This window comes from Nerophis lumbriciformis, linkage group LG05 (genome assembly GCF_033978685.3).
Source record: "Nerophis lumbriciformis linkage group LG05, RoL_Nlum_v2.1, whole genome shotgun sequence".
Classification (NCBI taxonomy): domain Eukaryota; kingdom Metazoa; phylum Chordata; class Actinopteri; order Syngnathiformes; family Syngnathidae; genus Nerophis; species Nerophis lumbriciformis.
This window is the reverse complement of record NC_084552.2, coordinates 46,014,389-46,030,332: the sequence shown is the minus strand read 5'-3', so window position 1 is coordinate 46,030,332 and position 15,944 is coordinate 46,014,389. Positions and strand designations below refer to the sequence as shown.

Genomic DNA, 15,944 nt, shown 5'->3' with positions numbered 1-15,944 from the left:
CACACCTGTCAGCTGGATGGGTTACCTCTGAGAAATGCTTACCAACACAGATTTAGACAGATTTGTCAACAATATTTGAGATAAACTGGCCTTCTTGCGTACATAAAAAATGTTTTACATATTTAAGGCCATTATAGAAGGGGGTAAAAGTGTTTTTTTAATAATTTTTTGTTGCATGTATACAAATGGTGAGCAAACTGTATGTACATGGGTTGGTTGAAAAATTTAAAATATCAATGTGGACACTGTATCCTTTGATTTTTCAGTAGGTTGGAAAACGTTTGGACACCCGTGCTATACACAGTGAAGCGGGATACACACAAAGACAATTGGGCAGTTTTTGTCCCGACTTTCCCCCTTCCGACCAAAAAAAGCATTAGAGCTACTTTGTTGACAACGTACACAGCTCTAGCTTGATCAGTAAATGATTAAGTTTGTGTTTACGCCATCTCCATGAGTCTTTTCTTTTAAGATTATGATTTTTATGTCAGATACTGTATATTGTCCAAACTCAAGACCACCATAATTTCCTCTTCTCATATGTCCTCTTCCATACAGTCATCCCTCGCCACATCGCCCTTGCTGTTTAACTACGTCACAGATTTTAGGGCCTTTTTTTTAGCATATTATATGTATTTTTGGCCTAAAAAAAAACATTTTTAAGCATAACAATGGCTACATAAACTACAAATATCGATACTACAGTAGTATTGGCCACTAGATGAGACCCAACCAATCAGAGTGCAATGTTCAGTGCCATGGCCACTGATTGGCCAAGCCTCTGACAGCATCCATTACCAAATTTTTGAGTGTAAAGGTGACTATGTGGGTGTTAAGAAATGTTTTAAAAGCCTCTTATAATGTTAAGAAACTAATTTAGAAAGTTTTATGCCCTAGATATGAAAATATCTTATTTAGAATGAATAATTCATGCTTTGCGGCAAATCATTTACCACGGTCTGGCTTAAAAAAAAAAGAACAGCAATAAACAAGGGTTTAACTGTATTCCCTGTAGCAGATAAAAACACCCTCCAGTTTTACAAAATATTCTTGTGTGTACTAGCCTTTAAACACACAGGTAGTTGGCCGATTTGGTTTGCAGGTGCCATTTTTTTTTCATTGTGCCCGTAGAATTTGGCCTTGTTAGCACTGCAGGTCAATTCTGATTTTTTTGCCCAAATGTGACCTGTTTCAAATGTTTTATGTCAATGTGAACAGTACAATTGCAAATTGTTCAAATACAACCCTGGCCTCTTTCGTATGTGTATATAAATCAGATATGTATGTAATCGCTTTAATCCGACCAAACGTCATCAAAAAGCGTTAAGCGTCATAATTATTCGCAAAAATAGACGATTGCAAAATAAATAGTTGACAAATGAGCAGTCAAGTTTAACAAACAAAGTTTAATGTCCCACCACTCTTGGCTTCGACTGCTCGCGGACGTCAAAGTAAAGGTCCCACAAACTGCGAGAGCCAAAATAATTGCCATCTTCCTTCTTAATGTTTTATGTGCAATAGAAGGTTCGGTTCAGATAATGGTGACTTTGATTAAACAAAATCCTTGAAATTGCTACAAACGCACCAGGACTGAGACCTACTAAAATTGAAGCCATGATTACTTCCGTAAACACTCCAGCACATGCGACGTCATGATTTCATGTTTGTATGGAGGTCAGATTGCATTCACATTAGACATCAGATTTTTTATGTAATGTAAACGACTACTTGAAAAGATTGGATTTGAAAAAGTAATTTAAAGGTAGATAATTGATGAGCCTTTTGTCTGCTTTGGTGTATTGCTGCACCATGTTGGGGACATTCAGGAATGCAATTGTCTGTGGCATCATGTCAATATTTTGCCTGATTGATGCATGTTTAAAAATATATTATATATATATATATATATATATATATATATATATATATATATATATATATATATATATATATATATATATATATATATAACATTTTTGTGAGTTACTTGTTTGGGGGGGAGAGAAAAAAACATTTAATGTGTTTATTTGTATTTCTGGACTGTATATGTCAAAAATCCAATAAACAAATGTTTAAAAAAAAAAAAGATTGGATTTGACAAAAAAATCTGAACTAGACATCCTACCCAGCAGTGTGAACATAGCCAATGTCAGGGGCTAGTAAAAGAAAGCTGCTGCGGGTTTCAAATGGACCCTAGGCCACTTTTTGGACCATCCTACTCTGATATAATAACACCAGAATATTAAGCTATGGTGTGGATATTTGTTAACCAGTTTAGATATTTTGCTTCACTTCTACAAACTGGAGTGTTTCCTTTACTGTGGAGGAATGCTGCCTTAAAATAACCTAATTTGTAAAAAAAAGTACTCTTAACCGCAAACATGGTTGACTTGGAGACCTTTTCAACCACTGGCCTGCTGCTGCACAAGTCATAGCAACACAAAGAACATCACCTGAATTGGCCACAAGCTCCCTGGCACGACTGTGGAGAAAGAACAAGAGAAGATCAGCAAACATGAAAAGTGACGACGTGCGAACGTGTGTTTTACTTCTCCAAGTTTGGCGATGGGCACAGGAGGTTGGCTGAAGACACGGCTTTCTTATTCAGATGTTTTATCTGCCTCTTCTGGAGTACCAGGTAATCGCTTTTGGTTCTCAAGCTGTAAAAAGAAAAAGACAGAAGTAATGTATTGGTTTCATTTTTTGTGGAATCATTAAATCCCCAACATCTGCTGATTGTGGAAGGCAAGCAGCAGGAGAAAGCACGAAAGAGAAGAGCTGCAGCATGTGTCAACCATCAGGCAGAAAGTTGACAAACCACAACAAGGCAGGGAGGAGGACAAGAGAAAGAAAGCATGCATGCACATGCTTGCATCAACAAAAGGCAGCCGCGCCTCTTCACATCCCAGAAATACAGGACCAGTTTGTTGATTGATTCCAGGAAACCACAATCAAACGAACGACCAAAGCTTAGTTTTCCAAAACCAGGGGGTCCACTGCTTGTTTTTTTATTTGACTCTGGCATATTGTCGTAAAATAATTAATTATAATGAGATAATAGATCAAAAATGTATTTGCTTACCAAAATGCAAAGTTAATAATATATGTGGATGTTTTGTCCTGATACCTTAGTGTAACCAGCCTGGGACTCAAACCTACGTACTTAAAAACATTAATAAGGCTTAAGCTCAATTCGAATACCCCTCCTCTGCCCTTGTTTTTTTGGTTTTACGCGTTCACATCAATTAAGAGGCGTTCAAATTATCCGCCAAGTTGGAGGGAAAGGCAAAGTACCTCCCTTGAAGTGAAGTCAGCTTGCAGACCAAAAACCCAGAGAAGCGTACACATGTAAGTAGTAAGCGTAATTGATGATTTTCATAATAATAACACTTGTGGTTTTGTCAGACTTCAAACCTTTGCTACTGCACGTAAATATTGGCTTCAAACACAAATACACAATGAAACACATTTTACATACCACAAGCTGATTCGCCAGCACTTGCATATTTCAACAAGAACCTTGTCTTCTAATAAAGACAGGTGAAAAAATAGAAAGCACAAGCAAAGCCGAACGTCGCGTGCAATGGCATCTTGAAAGTAAACAAACATTTGTCGCATCTACCTTACGTCACTGCTGGCAAACGGCGAGGGTTGATGGTTGATGACATAGCGAGACTCAATCGACGTCTGTATGCATAGAGGCGTATTTGCAATACTTCGCCATGGCACTAGATGCGAGAGCCAAGGGGGTCCAAGTAGAGCAGGGGACGGGGAGGAGGGAGAATTTGAATTGAGCCTTAATGTACAAGATGCCAAAGTGGCCTCCCCGCGTCCTCTAATTTTCCTCTACGCATGTAGAAAGTTTGGACACCCCTGTCTTAAATGAAGTGTTCTTGTAAAACCCAGTTGGACAACATGCATTCCAACATGTGCTTGTTTGGCCATAAAGTGACTTCCCTACTGGAGGTTTATGTTGCGTTTGCATGACTCCAACTTGTATGAATCCAAGTATAGACAAATCCTGTCACATTTTCCACTGGGCTCTATTACAGCTCATTTATTATGTTCCCGCTGCTTAAACATGGGGAGTAAAAATTACTTGCAGGCGCAGTAAGTGCAACTGGGTTTTGGAAGAACACCAAAGAAAAGCTGAAATTGTCCCTTAAAGCAATGCATTGATTGGAAGGACAGGAGAGTAAGAGGGTGCTAATGGGAGGACGCACAGAGGTTTCTTCTGCTCTTCTCGGATAGGAGACAGAGGACTGGACGAGGGGCCCGAGTTCTGATCTGAACGTCTGTGTAAAGCTGGTGGAAAGTCGGCACCTGCGGGACCAGCATGTCCATCTTGGAGGCTGATGATGGTAGTAGCCCGAATGGGCTCTTCCACTGATGAAATCGAACTCAAATCCTTGTCCTGCTCCCCAACTCCTCTTTCGTCCTCGTCATCCTCCAGCTCATTGTCCTCCATAACGGGGGCTCGGTGCTGCCTGGCCCGCATCTCTTCTGACACCCCTGGTTGGAGGGCGTCCTCCAGGTGCAGGCTCTGCATCTGCCTGGATAAAAACTTCCTCTTCTGGCCTCCACCCAGCTCGGTACTGCTCGCTTCTGTCTGCGTGCATCTGTCAACGCTGGCTGGTCTGGGATCTGCTGACAGTGTGTGACCATTTGTACTGCTCACAACAATCTGTGCCGATTGGCTAGACAAAATAAGTGAGGTCAACACAAAAATATGTGACAAAAACACCCATCTTAACGTCAATTATTAATATTTAATGACAAGCGTCCAAAGATTTTCCTCACTGGTCATGTTGACGTTTTTCAAAACCAAATATATGATACTAATCATTGGGGTTATTTTGGACAGGACTACCTGTTACGAGGCTGGCGACCTCCATGGATGGAATCATGGCAGCAGACTTGGTTGATGATTCTGGCAGCAGCAGGGTTTACTGAGCATGATAGATGACAAAAACACAGTATTTCAGTCCCCTGCTGATTTTGTAAGATAACTTCTTGGGAGATTTATTGTAAGCCCACCAGGTGAAATCTTGCATGGAGCTCCAAATTGATCCACTGTTATCATGTATTTCTTTTATTTATGAGTTATTGCGCTAATTGTAGTTTCTTTCCCACCAAGCTCCTTGTTGATAATATTGTACTGTATTCCAGTCTTCTGTAGGTCTACAATCTTGTCCCTGAGGTCAATTGACAGCTCTTTGGTCTTGCCCATGGTGGTGTAGAAGTGTGAATGGAAGAGACTGTTTCTGTACAGGTTACTTTTTGAGATTAGAAGTACAGACAAACCTAAATTTACGAACCCCTCATTGTACAAACAGCAGACCGAATAAAAATATGCTTTGGTGTATAACCCTTGTCTCCATGTACAAATGTTTCATCCATCAATGGCGTGCCTACAAAGCAGCCATTTTATGCCTGGCAGCCCATTGTGGGCGGGCTGATCGATCTCCGGTGCTCACTGTTTATTCAGCCAGCAGAGCAATGATGTTCTTAGCTACTGTGCTACTTTGGGTGTTTTAAGTGGATTTTTCACCTATTTAGAAATGTTTTCTAGTTTGAGGAGCTCAATAGGAGTCTAAAAAGGCAATGGACAAGCAATGTGTGGTTCTGAAACATTCAGGAAGTACCACAACGTTGCAGACACTAACCACTCTCTACCCCTCTCTTCCGCCCACGCAAAGAAGATTAACCAACTAGGTAAAGTGGACTTGATTTTTTATTCCTAATCTTTGTAGCGACCTTTCTGTTGAAGTTAAGAAGTTTTGTGTTTTCAAACTGAGTGCAACACAGGGCTAGTGACAATATGTGCACGTGTCGGCAGGGCAGCTACAAATGAGGACAATTCAGCTAGTTGTTGTTTTAGCATTATTAATAAATAGAAAGTTGATCCATCACCCCCTTATTATTTTTGATTGATATACAGTACTGTATAGCGCTTTATATTGTGTTCAAAGTGTACAAACCTTACTAAAATATGGACTTTTGTCAAGGCTAAAACCCATTATGCATGTTTACATTGTTTATTATGGAGAAATTTGCTTCATAATACAAACTTTTCTATTTATGAACCCTGTTTAAGAACCAATAATGTTTGTAAATCAAGGTGCCACTGTATGTTTCTAAGGATTGACGGGATTATTTGTGTGCTTCATGGTCAGAATGCTTGCTGGTTAGTAGGGGATCAAATATTAATTATCCTATATCGAACACAAATCATTTATAAGCATTTTTTAAATATTTTTTTGTCCACTGGTCTAGCAAACCTACCATAAAAGTTGTGGACTGCTCATGACTTTGGTAGCGGGTAAACTTACACATTCAGCAGGGTATTAAATATATATTTTCCCCACTGAATAAGCAGTAGATGCTAACTTAGGAAAGTAAAGCTAACCTGCAATGAGCTGTTGTGTGAGTACAGGGAGGAGCTGCTCATGCAGGTGGATCCTGCGCAGGGCGTCTGCCAATGAGGACTTGAGCAGCGTGATCTCATCCTCCTGAGCCTGAAGACGCGTCTCCATCACGGATGCTCGGTCGGCAGACTCCCCGCTTCCGTCCACCGACACATCATCTAGGAGAAGAGGTGCAAGCTGTTTAGGTATGAATAACTTTACATCACACTAAACAGAAAGCTGAAGTTGAAGAAGCAAGCAGGATGCTCACACGTTCAGTAAATGTAAATGTCAAGTAAAAGTGTACCAGCGGGACCACAAGCTTGACTTTTGACGTCACAATTAGTGTCTGCTTCTTACTTGTGTCCAAATTACACAAAGCTGTAGGAGCGGCACACCCACTCCTGCTTGTTGGCCACTGTTTTTTTGCTTCACAGGATGCTTGTGTACTCAACTGCATATTTGTAGGAGAACACACTAACTATGAGAAACAGTTTAATTGACATCTTCAATGCACAACGTGAACCGAGTTGCATCATCAATTCAATGGAACCCCAAGTCAGACGCAACACTTCTGGTTAAATTCCAACTACTATTCCCATAGGATGTAAGTGATGATGAATGATGGTGAGGTGTCTGGTGTGGCCGTGAAAGGCAACTTGGCAAGGGACTTGCAGTCTTGCTTGTATTTTGACACATGACTTTGTCCCGGAAGTGAAAAAAAGCGGTTGTCAATCAATCAAAGATGGCTGTTGTGCTCCAAGCATCGCGCAAGCGATCGCAGTACGCAAGGGGCCTAGATCTTCCTGCAAAAAGCAGATACGAACAAATAATTCAACTATGCAATGGAATAGATAACTTCACTTTATTAAAGAAAGATTTGCCGGGTGAAATCAAGGATTATTCGTCAGCGGAGTTCCCAGACATATTGAACTACCTTGTCCTCTAACGTCATTCTAAATGACAAATTCGATGAAAACTTGGAAAAGCATGGAGGCCTGCAACTACTTTGTGTATGACTGGGTCAAGGAAATTTGTATCAAGACTCTCCTGGATAAATATGCATCGTTTTTGCTCGGGTAAGAGTGAAAGCAGCCCTTTGAGACATTTGTGATCAAGGGCTATATAAGTAAACTTTGATTGATAGGAACCTTACGCTGGTATTTACCCTCTCAAGCCTGAACAATATTTCATATATTTCATTAACTATATCTTTTCTGCCTTGCCACCTAAAATATTGAATAGAAATGAATGCTGACTTTGAGTCGGAGCATCACCATCACCTTTTTTAGCTGTGACTTTTCTACCCACTGTAATGCTGCGGTCATTGCCAATAGCTCAACTGTAATCACTGCCAAATGGTTTGTTGTTCTTTCTTTAACTTCAATCTGGAGCCTTGGTACTAAAAAAGCAAAAGCCTGTGCTTCCTGTGATAGGATCTTTTGATCCATCCGTGAATAATTGAGTAAACAAACTGTATTTTGTAATCAAACCGGTGAGTAACTTCAGTAACTCCAACCGTTGTTGGTGTGTGTGTGCGTGTGATTGCGTGTGTGTGTCTGCGTGTGTGGGTGCGCGCGTGTGTGTCTGAGATAAGACACTACCAAAGCATGTACGAACACGCACAATTTACAGTCACTTATGACATTATAACAGGTCTAATGTTAGCATATGCGCAGCTAAAACTTAAAAAAACATCTGCAATTTACAGTTTTTTCCAGTTGGAAGTCAAATTATTGTAGGCTTAATTGTGAACCTTTTTACTGACACAGATGACAGTGCAAGATATACGGGTTTGTAAGTAAACAGTGAAAATTTGTACTGCCTCATTTGCCGTTATTTCACTTTGTACAGTGTGTAGTATGAGCGCGGTCATGTGACTGCCAGGCTACATTTGATTGGTGAAATGGAGTCAAAGGTCACTGGTGTTTACGTCGGATTGGTTAAAACAGAGTCATGTGATCGTGTCTGCTGGAAGTAGTCTCTCTAATGAGCCAAATGAATGCCTCTTTGCAAGCAGTAATCCATAGAGCCATAGATAAAAAAATATAATGATAAGGAAGGTGCCGATTAATCGGCCATTGATCAGTATCGGCCGAGTTTTCTTAAAAAGTATGTGATCGCCATTGCCAATGAATGCCTTTTAATGCTAACACACGGCGATCAGCGGGCAGCTCGATCCATAAATTGGTGGTGTTTTTTTTGTTAATGGTTACAAATTCAGAGAATACTTACAGTAACTGGACAAAGGAGGATTTTGAGGACAAAATGATTTCAGTAAGTAGCAGATAGTAGTTTTTGATTTTGTTTAGTTATTGTATGGTATTTACTTAGTTTTGCTCAAGCAATTTTATTTAATAAAATATATTAAGGAACTGGCTCAACTTATTAAAACGCTGATAGCACTCACCATAAATAAATAAAAACATTTACAGTTAATACATGTCGGTATTGGTATCGGCCAATCTCACTCATGGATGATCGGTGTTGGAATCGTCAGCGTAAAACACTGATCGGAAAATCCCTAATAATTATATTAATACTGTATATGTAACGATCGGAATGAAACTCAATGAAACTGAGTAAAAGTTGTGTTTCTTCTTCACAAAAAATACTCAAGTAGAAGTAAAAAGTATGATGCATTAAAACTACTCTGACAAGCACAATTTATACATTAAAAAGAAGTTACTTAAGTAAACAGAGTTTAATCAAAAGAATGCAGGTGCCATATTATCAATTTTTGAAAGAGGCTAAAACCAATCCAGTGTAGATATGTTAACGAGCTATATACTGCCAAGTAAAAAACAAAACAGCCTGCATTTCAGCTTTGTTCTCTTTATGAAAATTGATGTTTTACTAGTATTATTCTAATTATTAGCAAAACATTTTTCCCTGTTTTCTTGTTTAATTTTACTTTTAAAATGAGCTGTGGGCCAAAAAATATATATCTACCGACCACAAATGGTTCCCTGGGCTGCACTCTGGACACCGCTCGACTATATATTAATGTACACGACAAACAAAATAAACAAACATGGTTTGAGCTGTCATTGCAGTCCGGAAATATGAATTTATGGAAGAATCCCAGCTGTAAAATCATTTTGCAGGCAGGGGAATTGGATGGATAGCGTTCTTGTGTGCTTCCTGCACATATTTGGGAAGGTCCGCTCCACAGCTACTCATTGATGTGTATGCTTTAATCACTGCTAGTTACAATTCTCGTCGAACTAGTTCAATGTTCAATTATAACAGCAAATATAAAGAACAGTGCAAACATGTTAACTTGTCAATGCTGGGAGTTAGGATTATGCAAAAAATACTTAAGAGTTTTTGCTACCTCTGCAAAGTGTGGCACTGCATGTATTTGCACTCTCTGAATTTATACATGATGACCTTTTACACAACCCAATCTGATGACTAACCATCATGCAACTTCCTGTACTCCCCCTTGCATGGCAAGGCGTGCAACATTTGTCCTCCCCCGCCTTGTATTGCTGCACAGTGCACTACCGCTTTGATTTGGCTATGATTTGTTATTACGTTACATTCTGCATGACAAGAAGAGGGCCCACAAAAACAGGTTTGTCCTGTCTGGCCTAATGGAAAACACTCTTCCCTCTAATTAAACTTTTGCTCTCAATAGTCATTAGAAGACACTAGGTGCCACATTAAGGTTGAGGTGATGTTGAAATGGCTACTGCCTCAATTGTGGGCAAAAATGTTGTGCAAGATGGAGCTTCCTGTTCACGCCATCCAGATATAAATAACGACTACTGCTAATAGAATGCAAATATTACTTAAATAGCCACACAGTTAACATGCACGTGTCAATTAAGAGTGGTGGTTTCATACATTTGATTTATGGCAACAAGAGTGTTGATTTCATGACACTTTGAACTATTAAGCTCTATTTTATTGCATTAATCCACTGAGCTAGCCTGGAAGCTTTGGATATACATTCATGCAAAGTTTGGCCTCTCAATCAGTATCTAAATATTCTTAACCCAGTTTTTTGCGGATTTATTTTACTATTTCAAGCACAAATTTTAGCGTTCGGCTTAATATTTAAAACAGATGCTAGAAATAATGCTTTCTTTCCTTTTAATTGAAGGCACACAGAGCTTCGCACATGGTGTCAGATGACCAAATACTCAAATACAATTGTAAGAGGGACAAAATGGCAACTTTTTTGTTACTTGTAAGAATAACCATGCATGTCCAACTACATGCAACATCACCACTTCTTTTTTTGGAACAAGCAGCTGTTCAACAAAACCTCTTATATTAAGAATGTCAAACTCATTTTCATTGAGGACCACATCGCAATTATGGCTGCCCCTGAGAGGGCCGCATGTAACGGTGAATATATACGAATATCAAAGTATAATCACTTAATGATTTTATTACACAATTGTCTATTCATTTTCTATATATTTTTTAAGAACAAATTGATAAATAATCTGCTTTGAAATGTCATGTCACGTTGACGAGCACATATTTAGGGTTTATTGATTTAAAAAAAAGACTTGGAATATCTTGTTCCATGATCAAATAAAGTTTACAACATTTACAGTTTGAAGGGGATTCATGTGGCCCCATTTGTCGCAGATTACCTGACTAACGAATTGGGGGGAGGGTGCACTATTCATTTTAGTTGCCGTACAACTAAAAATGTGTTTTGTGGAAGTTCCAACTTTGACCACAGCATCAGTTGCTATGTAGAGTGCCACCTTCCATCATTTTCAGCAGACTGCATTGTAAAATAATGAACCCCCTCACATTCCTCTAATTTTGTTGACTAAAAATGTTGGTCTTAGTTATCATCAACGATTTATTTTTCTGAGACTAAAACAAGATGATAACGAATCACAACAAAAGCACTTTGACGGAAAAAATTAAGAAGTTATTTGACAATTTAGTCGACGAATAAAAACAAGACAAAAAATGTTGACCGAGACTAAATTCAATCTTAATAAATTTCGTATTTAGGCAGGTGGGACAACTAGGGAATCTATCTCATCACAGTAGCATAAGAAAGCGGGAAGGGGATAAATCGCGTAAGGGTCCAATCAGAACTACTGTTTTTGTAAGGCAATGTGTTTAGACTTTTTACTGGAAAAACAAGACTGTATTATAGGGATGTAATGATAAACAATATTAATAATGACCGCAGCAAAATTCCCGACGGTTAGTATTACCCTTTTAAATGAAAAATATTAACTGAGGAAAACTGAGATTGATAACTGCACTCTGATAAACTCACAGACAGACTGGTGCCAGCTCGCTTGCTAAATACTAACATGAACACATTAACGTCTTTCCACACTAAGAAACAACATACCCCCAATCTAAACTTATACAAACACAGTACTGTCTGATCAACTAAGCCATTCAACGGTGTACGTTAATCCTAAAAGCTGTGCTTTCTTAGAACAAAATTACGATGATCTATATCAGAGGAATACGAGACAGAGGTGTTTCTATGGTACGTTCGAAGACCGCTGAACAGGGCAGAACTAAACGCCTGCCCGAAATAATAAATATTAATAATAGATTTGACTTATTCCGCACGTTTCATTTAAATAAATCTTAAAGTGCTACAATATTTAAAATAATAAAAGCTTAGCCATTAAAACAGATAAAATACTAAAACTAAAACAATATCAATGAAGCATAAGAAAAACAAACAAGCAAGAGTGGCTTTTCTAACGGTGTGTGCATTTTAGTTATGTTTATGGTCAAAAGATTTCAGTGTTTGTATTAATGCTTTTTAAGCACATTTCACAATACTACAAGAATAATGATAAGTATGATCATTTTGATCGGAATAACCGTGATATAAAAATTCTCATATCGTTACATCCCCCCTGTATTGTTACACACCCCAATCCAAGATGTTTTCTACACCTGGAAGAAAGAGAAGACCAATTGATGCACTGTCTGCAGGCTAACCATTCGGACATCTACGCAACAGTAAGTAGGCCAAAGCTAATATTTTTGAAATTATTCATACTGTCCTAATTTACTGATACTAATAAATATGGTAGCGCAGGAGCAAGACTGCTTACTCTACCACTACGTTTGTTGTACACTATGGGTGAGCTGGTCCACCAATTTAATAAGCTAAGATACCTGCACAGTTCCTTTTTAATCAATGTCCTTGGCACTGTCAGGCTTGTCACTGACAGTTTGGTTCTGTTTTTGTGTTGTTTGTGTTATTTCCTGTCAGCGCTTTTATTTTTGTTCAGTTTCCTGCTTGTCTCCCTGAGCGGTGTTTCCCCTCAGCTGCGGCTGATTGGCATCTGGCCACACCTGATGTCAATTAGCCGGCTGCTATTTAGACCTGCCTTGCCCTCCAGTCAGTGCTGGAGCATTGTAAGCTGTATGCTGTGGACTGTTTGCTGTATCCTGATAGCTGTTTGCAGCTTGCTGTCTTCTAGTTCCTCGTTTCCTGTTTGCTGGTTCCTGTTTCCAGTTTGCCTGGTTTGTGTTTTTCCTGAATTTTGGACATTAAATCATGTTTTCCTGCATCAAGCCTGCCATCTCTGCATCTTGCGGTTCGTCACCACCTTTACCTGACAGAATACTCCAGCCAATTACGAACCCCGTGGAGATTTCGATGGCGGAGAGGCTTGACAGGATTCTGGCGCTGATGGCTAAATTGAGGAAAAGTTCAGCCTAATTTCAAGCTCTCTCCCACTCATCCCTGTTGTCTGTGGGCCTCTTTGGGGACGTCTTGGGTCCGTCTCTTGAGGGGGGGGGATATGAGTAGCTGTGCAGCTGGGGAGGCACAGCTACTTCTCACCCCAGTGGCTCTGCAACAGACAGCGCCATCCTCTTCGGTGGGCCGGCAGACGGCGCCATCCTCTTCGGTGGGCCGGCAGACGAGCCGCCTGCTCCTCTGGCTCCGCCCAGGCCGGCGACATAGTCGTCCTTGTTCCTTGTCTCTGGCTCTGCCCAGGCCGGCGACATAGTCGTCCTCGTCTCTGGCTCCGCCCAGGCCGGCAACATAGTCTTCCTCATCTCTGGCTCCGCCCAGGCTGGCGACATCGTCTTCTTCGTCTCTGGCTCGCCGTCCCACGGCGTCGCCAGCTTCCTTGTCTCCGGCGGGCTGTCACAACGCTTCGCCGTGGCCATTCTATGAGCAACCGCCTCGCCAATTCCGGCAGTGTTCAACTCGCCGTCGCCACCTGACTCTTCCCCGCTGGTTGCAGGGACACTTGGCCTGGCGGCCTTGTCCTCCCTCCACCCTCCCGTGACTTTGGACTTTTTGTTTTGTTTTTCTAGAACGTCTGGTATCCGTTATCGGAAGGGGGGCTACTGTCAGGCTTGTCACTGACAGTTTGGTTATGTTTTAGTTTTTCCTCTTGTGTTTGTTTTATTTTCTGTCAGCGCTCTTATATTTGTTAAGTTTCCTGCTTGTCTACCAGAGCCCTGTTTCCCCTCGGCTGCGGCTGATTGGCACCTGGCCACACCTGGTGTCAATCAGCCGGCTGATATTTAGACCTACCTTGCCCTCCAGCCAGTGCTGGAGTATTGTTTGCTGTATGCTGTATGCTGATAGCTGTTTGCAGCTTGCTGTCTTCTAGTTCCTCGTTTCCAGTTTGCATGTTCCTGGTTCCTGGTTTGTTTTTCCTGAATTTTGGACATTAAATCATGTTTTCCTTCACCAACCCTGCCATCTCTGCATCTTGGGGTTCGTCACCACCTTTACCTGACAGGCACACTGTTCCATTAATTGGACAACTTGACAACCCAAAAGAGCAGATTTGTCATTTAAACGGGACAGTGATAATGATAAATGATAAATGATAAATGGGTTATACTTGTATAGCGCTTTTCTACCTTCAAGGTACTCAAAGCGCTTTGACACTATTTCCACATTCACCCATTCACACACACATTCACACACTGATGGCGGGAGCTGCCATGCAAGGCGCTAACCAGCAGCCATCAGGAGCAAGGGTGAAGTGTCTTGCCCAAGGACACAACGGACGTGACTAGGATGGTAGAAGGTGGGGATTGAACCCCAGTAACCAGCAACCCTCCGATTGCTGGCACGGCCACTCTACCAACTTCGCCACGCCGTCCCCATTGATGATGCCAATTGTATACCACCTGTGTAGTTATACACAATACAGAATAAAACTAGTTTGCTTCTTCTTATGACCATTTTAGTCATGTTATTCAGCATTTAAAAAAAATGTATTTTGTATTTAAAAATTGCACTTGTATATTCATGGACTGCAGATCTTGTGAATTTAGTTTTTTAAATGCTTTGCAATAAACTTCATATTGCAAATATGTGTTATACTTTATATTTTAGTCTGCAAAATTTTCTGTAAAAATGTGGAAAACGGATGGATGAATGGAAAATGTGGAGAAATTGTCGTCTCAAATTAAATCAATTTAGATGAATAAAATATGACAAACTAAAGTACATTTTTGTCAAAAGACTGACTAAAATTAAATTAACACTGCTCGCGCAAAATCTACCCAGGAGTGGGGCCATATGAGTGCCTTCCATACTGTAGAATCGAATCCAGTACATGTTTTATGTCAAAATTGGAAGAACAAATACATTTAGCTTTATTGAGAAAATGTTTATTTATTTATGTATTTATTTGACAGGGACAGTACAATCAAACATTGCTACCCACAGGTAACCAATGTCAAAGTATATAAGACTTCTAGCCACAGGCTAATTTGCAACCTTTGTCCCTGGTTAGGCTTTAAAAAAAAAAAAAAAGATGAGGGAAGTGAAAAACACATACAAAAGGATTAAGACAAGTACAAAAATAAAAACACTTTGAAAATAATTGGCCCCATTTGTCCATACCGCACCCAGTTCTAGTGCTCACACTTCTGATTTTCCTTAAGCCACTTTTTCAGTTTTGCGGAGAAAAGTTTAAAGTCCGACTGTGACTTTAACTCCAGTGGCAAAGAGTTCCACAGATGTGAGACCTTCACTGAGAACGCAAACTGACCCAGAGTCGTCCGGCACCTTTTCACTCTACAGCTCCCACCGACTAACCTGACTCTCGCCAGATCCTTGTAGTTCGCTGAGCTCCACACAAGGATCTGGGCTCGAGGGCAATGCAAACTCCTTCAAGATAGCAAAAAATAATGAACCAATCAGGATCGCTGGGTGGGATTTCATAGATGTGACTAGCACCGAAGCAACTGTTTGATCTAAACAACAATGGCGGCACACAGCAAGGAGTCGTGTGCTGACATTGATTCTGTTATTGCAACTGTTTGTCGAATCTATCGAATATTAATTATTTAAAAGATGAACAGAGAACTTTTCGCTCTGTCGTTATCCAATATGTCGGCTGTTCTGTTTTGGATTTCCCAGCGTCGCTCTCATCAGCGTCACGGGTTGATTTCGATGTGAGTGCTTGAAGTAGCACGTCATTCAAGATAACGGACAAGTGGTTTATCCAATCACATACAATTATTTTTTTACAAGGCCCCGCCTTCTGAAATACATCTCCTATTAAGAAATCCCAGATCCTTATGTGGAGCTCAGCGAAC

At 40.3% G+C, this 15,944-nt stretch overlaps 1 protein-coding gene across 4 annotated transcripts in view; it reads right to left on the bottom strand.

Annotated features, from left to right (window-relative positions):
* The window catches only part of eml3 (EMAP like 3), a 40,293-nt gene that overhangs the window by 20,789 nt on the left and 3,560 nt on the right, over window positions 1–15,944 (bottom strand). Inside the window, exons 3-7 of one of the 4 annotated variants that reach the window (XM_061960006.2) lie at window positions 6,410–6,586; window positions 4,871–4,949; window positions 4,224–4,697; window positions 2,550–2,660; window positions 2,454–2,482 (exon numbers count right to left, since the gene is read on the bottom strand). In XM_061960006.2, the coding sequence (XP_061815990.2) occupies window positions 2,454–2,482; window positions 2,550–2,660; window positions 4,224–4,697; window positions 4,871–4,949; window positions 6,410–6,586 (870 nt within the window). Of the gene's footprint in view, window positions 1–2,453; window positions 2,483–2,549; window positions 2,661–3,622; window positions 3,814–4,223; window positions 4,698–4,870; window positions 4,950–6,409; window positions 6,587–15,944 lie in introns of those variants that run through there. The other 3 variants (XM_061960008.2, XM_072913253.1, XM_061960009.2) reach the window with 3 other exon arrangements.